At 40.4% G+C, this 9,345-nt stretch overlaps 1 protein-coding gene across 1 annotated transcript; it reads left to right on the top strand.

Moving 5' to 3' along the window:
* Positions 1 to 8,117: 8,117 nt before the first annotated feature.
* Positions 8,118 to 8,648, top strand: LOC309812092 (large ribosomal subunit protein uL23-like). Its single transcript, XM_082635598.1, has one exon. The coding sequence runs from the start codon at positions 8,136 to 8,138 to the stop codon at positions 8,604 to 8,606; it is 471 nt and encodes a 156-aa protein (XP_082491724.1). The 5' UTR covers positions 8,118 to 8,135; the 3' UTR covers positions 8,607 to 8,648.
* Positions 8,649 to 9,345: the final 697 nt, after the last annotated feature.

The following is a 9,345-nucleotide window of genomic DNA, read 5'->3' as shown; positions in this document are numbered from 1 at the left end:
AAAATACACAAACCTGTGGTAAGACAGACCAACAAGAAAAGGCAAAAGTCAACATTAGGAATGAAAAAGGGGATATATCTACAAAAATTGACAGTATTTAAAAATAAGAAAACAGCATAAATAACTTTACACTAATACATTTGAAAACTCAGACAACAGAATAATGGCCTAAGAAATTCTAATTTATCGAGCCTTCATGATGTACTAAACTTAAAATGTTGTAGAGCCATTAAATAAATTAAATCGGTAGTAAAAGCCACCCCCATGGGGCCATTTTAAAGAGTTCTACCAAATCTCTAAAGAATAGCTTAATCCCTATCTTAGCAAACTGTTCCAGAAAACAGGAAAAGATGGAAGCTCCTGGAGGCATTTCATGAAGCTAAAATAAGTTGATCCCAAAACAAAAAAAGACAGTACAAAAAAGTCTGTGGGGCTTCCCTGGTGGCACAGTGGTTAAGAATCTGCCTGCCAGTACAGGGGACATAGGTTCAAGCCCTGGTCCGGGAAGATCCCACATGCCACGGAGCAACTAAGCCCGTGTGCCACAACTACTGAGCCTGCGCTCTAGAGCCCGCGAGCCACAACTACTGAGCCCGTGTGCCACAACTACTGAAGCCCACGCTCCTAGAGCCCGTGCTCCACAGCAAGAGAAGCCACCGCAATGAGAAGCCCACGCACCACAACAAAGAGTAGCCCCCACTGGCCTCAACTAGCGAAAGCCCGTGCACAACAAGAAGACCCAACACAGCCAAAAATAAATAAATTAATTAAAAAATAATTATGGACCAATCTCATATATGAAAGTAGTTGCAAAAATAAATTAAAACATTAGGATACTGAGTATAGAAATGTAATAAAAAATACTTAATGGCCATAGATTATCACAGAAAATGCAAAGATAAAAACCCTTAGAAGATGAATTAATTTAATTCACAATATTTAAAAAGGGGTGGGGAATGGTTATAGAGTTTCAGTTTTGCAAGACAAAAAAGTTCTGGAGATCCATTGCACAATAGTATACCTTAAATATACTAAACACTGGGCTTCCCTGGTGGCGCATTGGTTGAGAGTCTGCCTGCCGATGCAGGGGACACGGGTTCGTGCCCCAGTCTGGGAAGATCCCATATGCCACGGAGCGGATAGGCCCGTGAGCCATGGCCGCTAGGCCTGCGCGTCCGGAGCCTGTGCTCTGCAATGGGAGAGGCCACATCAGTAAGAGGCCCACGTACCGCAAAAAAAAAAAAAAAAAAAAAAAAAAAAAAAAAAAAAGAAATATATATATATATATATATATATATATATATATATATATATACTTAACAGTACTCACTGTACACTTAAAATGGTTAAGATGGTTTTAAATTTTATTATTATTTTTTATTTATTTATTTTTGGCTGCCTTGGGTCTTCGTTGCTGCATGCGGGCTTTCTCTAGTTGAGGCGAGCGGGGGCTACTCTTCACTGCGGTGCGCGGGCTTCTTATTGCGGCGGCTTCTCTTGTTGTGGAGCACGGGCTCTAGGTGTGTGGGCTTCAGTAGTTGTGGCATGTGGGCTCAGTAGTTGTGGCACGTGGGCTCTAGAGCGCAGGATCAGTAGTTGTGGCGCACGAGCTTAGTTGCTCCGCGGCATGTGGAATCTTCCTGGGCCAGGGCTCAAACCCGTGTCCCCTGCATTGGCAGGCAGATTCCCAACCACTGCACCACCAGGGAAGTCCCAAGAAGGTTTTTAAAAATGAAATTAAATTTTTAAATGAAAAACCTAATGGTCATCTCAATAGATACAGAAAAATCTCTTCAACTCCCTCTTCTGCTGCATCTTTTCTGCTCCAAGCTGGAGAAAGTTCTCTGCTTTTAAGAACTCATATGACTATATCGGGCCCATCCAGGTAATCCAGAATAATCTCTCTATTTTAAAGTCTGTAACCTTAATTATATCTGCAAAGTCCCTTTTGTCTTGTAATATAACATATTGTCAGGTTCTGAGGATCTGGGTGTGGATATCTTTGAGGGACATTCTGCCTACCACAGTCTTGTTCCTTATTTTGTAGATAAGGTTTTGGACTGTGTAAATATTTTGCATAAAAGTAAAACTAAATAACTCCTCCCATCCCCCATGAGAAAGTTAACCCAGAATTTAAAAACAAAATTAGCCTAACTATCCATTTGCTGGCATAACTATAGGGAATACACAATTCTAAATGTCTTTCAAACACAATAATTTGTACGTTTGTACTGGAATGGATATATCCTAAGAATTGTGAACAAAATCTTTAACTATTTCAGTAATCATAGGTTTAGAGGTAGTATTATACTTTTACCCTACTTTTGTGTGTGTATTATGTGGTAAAGCAAATAAGTTATTATGCTGGCATTGCTGCAATATTTAGAAAACCTTATGTGTTTGGGAATGTTGAAATTTCTTACTAATTAATGTGTCAAAGTTGAGATCATAATGGAAATTAGAAAATATTTTAACTAAATAATAATAAAAGTACTGCATAACAAAACCTGTGAGATGAAAGTAAAACAGTATGTAGAAAGACATTTATAGCTTTATGCATTTATTAATACATATATTAATAAAGAAAAAATGTTGAAAATGTGCTCAACGTCTATCTCCAGAAGTTCAAAAAAAAAAGGCAGCAAAAAGAAAAGGAAAGCAAAAAGATAAAATAAAGAGTAGATTGAAGTATAAAATAAACATTCAATAGAGAGGATCAACAAGTTAATTAAATCCAAATTCTAATAAAAATAGAAACATCAGGACTGTAAAATGGAACATGCCTAAAGATGCTGCCAACATTAAAAAGATATTGTGAAACTCATCAAGTCATATACATTAAAATGTACAACACATATCAATCATACCTCAATAAAGTGTTGTTTATTTTTTAAAAAAGTGTGAAAACTTTAGGAAATAAATTTATATATATATGCAAATTCCTAGAAAACTATCAAAACGGACTCAATTTTGTAAAATTTATTTATTTATTTATTTTTATTTTGGGCTGCGTTGGCTTTTCATTGCTGCCTACCGGCTTTCTCTAGTTGCAGTGAGCGGGGGCTACTCTTTGTTGTGGTGCGCGGTCTTCTCATTGCTGTGGCTTCTCTTGTTGCAGAGCATGGGCTCTAGGCATGCAGACTTCAGTAGTTGTGGCGCGACGGCTCAGTAGTTGTGGCACATGAGCTTAGTTGCTCTGCGGCATGTGGGATCTTCCCGGACCAGGGATCAAACCCAAGTCCTCTGCATTGGCAGACGGATTCTTAACCACTGCATCAGCAGGGAAGTCCCTGACTCAATATTTAATTGTACTGTCTGTTTTCTTATTCTTGAGTTTTAAGAGTTCTTTGAATATTTTGGATAATGGTACTTTTAGCAAATATGTCTTTTGCAAATTTTTCTCCCTGTGTGTGGCTTGCCTTCTTATTCTTTTGAAAGACTCAATATTTTTAAGCTGACAATTCTTCCCAAGTTCATGTATAAGCTAAATGCAATCCATAGCAAAATCCCAGCAGGATTTTCAGTAGAAATTAACAAGCCTACCCTAAAATGTATATGGAAATGTAAAGGTCTTATAAGAGTCAAAATAATTTTGAAAAAGAAGCAGTTCAGAGGACTCAGCCGATTTCATTTCAAAGCTTTTATAAAGTCACAATAATTGAAAGAGTTTGGTACTGGGGTAAAGGTAGGCATATAGATCAATGAAACAGCTTTGAGAATTCTGAAAAAAAACCTTACATTTATGGTCCATTGATTTTCGACAAAGATGCCAAGGCAATTCAATGGTGGGAAAGGATAGTCTTATCAACAAATGTTGCTGGGACAATTTGATATCCATAAGCAAAAAGATTCATTTAGACTCTTGCCACACTCAAAATTAATTCAAAGTGAATCACAGACCTAAATGTAAAAGCTATAACTATAAAACTTCTAAGGAAAAGCATAGGAAAAATTATTTATGGCCTTGAGCTAGGCAAAGAATTCTTAGATATGACACCAAACCATTAGCCATAAAATGAAATATTAGTACATTAGACTACATAAAAGTTAAAACTTTTGCATTTCAAAAGTCATCATTAAGAAAATGAAAAGATCCGGAGCCTGTGCTCTGCAATGGGAGAGGCCACAACAGTGAGAGGCCCGCGTACTGCAAAAAAAAAAAAAAAAGAAAAAAAGAAAAGAAAGCCTGGGAGAGACTACTGACATGTAACACAAAACATATAAAAACTCAACTCAATAATAATAAGATAACTCAATTTAAAAATGGGCAGAAGAGTTCAATAGATATTTCACCAAAGAAGATAAACAAATGGATAATAATAAGCACATGAAATTATGCTCAACATTACGAGTCATTAGGGAAATGCAAATTCAAACCACACTGAGACACCAGTGCATACCCACTAGAATGGCTATAATGAAAAAGACACAACAGCTACTGCTGGCAAGACACAGGGAAACTGGGACCCTCATATGTTTCTGTAGGGGATGTAAAATGGTACAGGGACTTCCTTGGTGGTCCAGTGGTAAAGAATCTGCCTTACAAGGCAGGGGAATAAGATCCCACATGCCGCGGGGCAACTAAGCCCGGGCGCCTCAACTAGAGAGCCCTCCTGCCGCAAACTACAGAGCCCACGTGCTCTGGAATCCGGGCGCCACAGCTAGAGAGACAAAATAGGCACGCCACAACTAGAGAGAAACCCGAGTGCCACAACGAAGAGCCCCCGCTGCAATGAAAGATCCCGCATGCCGCAACTAAGACCCGATACAGCCAAAAAAATAATAAATTAAATAAATAAATATATATTTTAAAATGGTACAAATACTTTGGAAAGTGATGGATTATTTGAAAAGTAAACATAAACCTACCCTACAAACTCCAATTCCTTTCTTCGGTATCTAGCCAGTAGAAATGCAAACATATGTTCACACAAAGACTTAAGAACGAATGTTCATAGCAGCAATATTCATAACGGCCAAAAGCTGGAAACAATTCAAATGTCCATCAACCGATAAACAGATAAACAAAATGTGATATATCCATGCAGTAGAATATCATTCAGCACTAAAAAGGAAAGCACTGATACATGCTATAACATGAATGAATCTCAAAAATATTATGTGAAATGAAAGAAGTCAGATGCAAGGATTACATATTTTATTATTTCATTTACATGAAATGCCGGAGAAAACAAATCTTAGGGAAAGAAAGCAGATCAGAGGGTACCTGGGCTGGGGGTGGGAGTGGGGGTTGACTGAAAATGGGCACGTGGGAACTTTTGGGGGTGATGGAAATGTTCTACAACTGGATTGCCACGATGGTTGCACAACTATAATTAAATAAAAATTGTAGAACTGTACACATATCATGGATGAATTTTATGGCTTGTAAATTATATCTCAATGTAAAGTTTAAAAATGTTTGCCTATTTATTTTTTTTGTTTGTTTGTTTTTTCATTTTTTAGGATTCTAATTTTTTATTTTATTTATTTTTATTTTTTTATTTTTTATTTTTTTTACATCTTTATTGGAGTATAATTGCTTTACAATGGTGTGTTAGTTTCTGCTTTATAACAAAGTGAATCAGCTATACATATACATATGTTCCCATATCTCTTCCCTCTTGCGTCTCCCTCCCTCCCACCCTCCCTATCCCACCCCTCTAGGTGGTCACAAAGCACCGATCTAGCCAAGAAGCCTGTGCTTTACCATAGAAGGGTGACCGGTTTCCCCAAAGGTGCATCAGGAGGAAGCATCGTGCTTTCTTAGAGATAGAGCCATCCACGCTGAGTTCTTTTATTGTCTTTAAAGATGGGCATCAGTTCTCTTTCTTGCCTCTTCTGAGCTCTCCTGGGGCTGGGGAACCTGGGCAGGATGCTTGGCTATTTCTCTCACTTTGGGTCTAGTCATCAGCCTGCCGGTGTCTCCTCTGCCCCACGGCTGTCTGGACCTTTAGCCAGAGGTGCTGTGGATGCCGGTCCCATCATCCCAACCACCATGACCACAGAGAAGGCCAAGTGAGAGACCACAACTGGAGCCGGAGAGGGTCCCCTCTGGGCACACCCGTGGCTGAGTATTGATGGGGCAGCAGAATGTGTGGGGACCTGGACACAGAGACCCAGACACGGAGACCTGGCATGGATTCACCTCTCTGACTGACCAGTTTGCACCAGGGTATGATAGGGTTTTTCTTCACGAAGCGTCTCATATGCATTTGAGACACCCTGGCTTCCCTTAATCTTCAGATGCAGCTTGGCTTTTAAAAACTGTATCTAAGACCTAAACAGATATGTCTCCAAAGAAGATATACAGATGGCCAAGAGGCACATGAAAAGATGCTCAACATCACTAATCATTAGATAAATTCAAGTCAAAACTGTAATGAGGTATCACCTCACACCGGTCAGAATGGCCATCATTAAAAAGTCTACAAATAACAAACGCTGGAGAGGGTGTGGAGAAAAGGAAACCCTCCTACACTGTTGGTGGGAATGTAAGTTGGTGCAGCCACCGTGGAGAACAGTATGGAGGTTCTTTAGAAAACCAGAAAGAGAACTACCATACGACCCAGTAATCCCACTCCTGGGCATATGTCCAGAGAAAACTCTAATTCAAAAAGACGCATGCACCCCAATGTTCACTGCAACACCATCCACAATAGCCAAGACATGGAAGCAACCCAAATGCCTGTTGATAGAGGAATGGATAAAGAAGATGTGGCACACGCACACAATGGAACATCACTCAGCCACAAAAAAGAACGAAATAATGCCAATTGCAGCAACATGGATGAACCTAGAGACCGTCACACTGAGTGCAGTAAGTCAGACAAAGACAAATATATGATATTGCTTATATGTGGAATCTAAAAAATTGGTATAAATGAACTTATTTACAAAACAGAAATAGAGTTACAGATGTAGAAAATAAACTTATGGTTACCAAGGGGAAAAGGCGGGGAGGGATATATTGGGAGATTGGGATTGAAATATACACACTACTGTATATAAAATAGATAACTAATAAGGACCTACTGTACAGCACAGGAACTCTACTCAATACTCTGTAATGGCCTATATGGGAAAAGAATCTAAAAAAGAGTGGATGTATATGTACGTATAACTGATTCACTTTGCTGTACCCCTGAAACTAACAATGTTGTTAATCAACTCTACTCCAATAAAAATTAGCTTAAAGAACTGTATCTTTAAAATCTTCTTCTTGCCCCGATGTTTTCTTTTGCAAAGTTTAACTGACCAGCTGAAAGAAAATACATCAACCCTGCTTCAAACACATCCTGATGATAGCCAGAGCCTCGGCAGGGCAACATTTCTCCTGCCCCAAATCCTTAAGGGGTTAGGAAACTGCAGCTTAGCACAAATAAACATCCGCCGTCTTCTCTTCCTTAGCCCAGTCCTTTCAAGTCAAAAGGTTTATTATTACTGTTATATTGTTGTCATTATCATCCTTCTTTCAGCCTCCAGTAATCTACAATAACAGCTCTAAGAGCTCAGTTCTTAGCAAACCTCTGAGTCCCCTTGATCCACCCTATAGCAGTGATGAGAACAGATTCTCTTTGCTGAGCACAGTGTGTTTCTGCCTCAAATCCTAAAGCCATGATGTCCAGACCCTACAGGACCGACTCACGGGTTGGATTTATTTTTTCCACAGTAGCCTTGAGAGAATCTGTGTAGGCACGCTGGCTTTCTGGAAGAGCATGCATGATTCCATAAGAACAGTATTTATGTGCCAAGGAGCACTGGAGATGTTGTTTTTTTGCTTGTTTTTTGTTGTGTTTTTTCTTTCGCCATTTCTAGCATCAAGCAGACTGCATTCCTCATAAAGGCACCACTTCTTCTCACCCTGGTGCACACGGTGTCTGGTTTGGTACCGATGATGGACAGCTGATGTTGTTGGCAAGGCATGAACGTTGATTACGGTGGTCCCGCTGATGTGCAAAGTCTGAAGAAGCTGTTTGTCTTCAGCTTCCAGAGGGAGCAGAGCAAGGGAAATCCAGGCGTCCTCGTCTCAGAGGAAATGGCGGGCCCAGCAAGGAACCAGGAAGGGATGAGGTACGGGAGATGGAAAAGTCAGCCAAGCCTCCTGTTTGCCTATTTAAAAGTGACATAGGAAGATGGCGCCGAAGGCGAAGAAGGAAGTCCCTGCCCCTCCCAAAGCCGAAGCCAAAGCAAAGGCTTTGAAGGCCGAGAAAGCAGTGTTGAAAGGCGTACACAGCCACAAAAAAAAGAAGATCCGGACGTCACCCACCTTCCGACGGCCCAAAACACTGCGGCTCAGGAGGCAGCCCAAATATCCTCGGAAGAGCGCCCCTAGGAGAAACAAGCTTGACCATTATGTCATCATCAAGTTCCCCCTCACCACCGAGTCAGCCATGAAGAAAATAGAAGACAACAACACACTGGTGTTCATTGTGGATGTCAAGGCCAACAAGCACCAAATTAAACAGGCTGTGAAGAAGCTCTATGACATTGACGTGGCTAAGGTCAACACCCTGATCAGGCCTGATGGAGAGAAGAAGGCATATGTTCGACTGGCTCCTGACTATGACGCTTTGGATGTTGCCAACAAAATTGGGATCATCTAAACTGAGTCCAGCTGACTAATTCTAAATATAAAAGTTTTCACTATAAAAAAAAAATGACATAAAAGGGGAAGGCTAAGACTGGGTCTTAGGCAAGTCTATCGTGTCTAGGGAGTCACATTTGGAAACTTAAACCATAGAGAGCCGTAAGGAAATGATTACTATAAAAGTCAAAGTAGGGACTTCCCTGGTGGTGCAGTGGTTAAGAATCCGCCTGCCAACGCAGGGAACACTGGTTCGATCCCAGGTTTGGGAACATCCCACGTGCTGCAGAGCAACTAAGCCCGTGCGCCACAACTACTGAGCCAGCACTCTAGAGCCCGCGAGCCACGACTACGGAGCCCGCGTGCCACAGCTACTGAAGCCCGCGTGCCTAGAGCCTGTGCTCCGCAACAAGAGAAATCACTGCAATGAGAAGCCCGCGCACCACAACGAAGAGTAGCCCCGCTTCCACAACTAGAAAAAGCCTGCGCGCACAGCAACAAAGACTCCACGCAGCCAAAAAATAAACAAATTAATTTTTTTAAGTCACATGATATATTTTAGTGAAATGAAAGTTGAAAAACAGAAGAAAACAAACAAACAAAAAAAGAAATCTCAGTCAAATCCTGTTATTTTTGTTGATCCTGACAAACTGATTCTAAAATTTACATGGCTGAGTAGCCATGAAGAAGAACAAGATGGGAGGAATTACCCTACCGGGTATAAAGACATCTTTTAAAGATATAGTAATTTAAAAAAA

Source organism: Mesoplodon mirus, assembly GCF_964341445.2.
Source record: "Mesoplodon mirus genome assembly, chromosome: 11".
NCBI classification, from domain to species: Eukaryota; Metazoa; Chordata; class Mammalia; order Artiodactyla; family Ziphiidae; genus Mesoplodon; species Mesoplodon mirus.
This window is presented reverse-complemented; position numbering and strand designations above follow the sequence as displayed.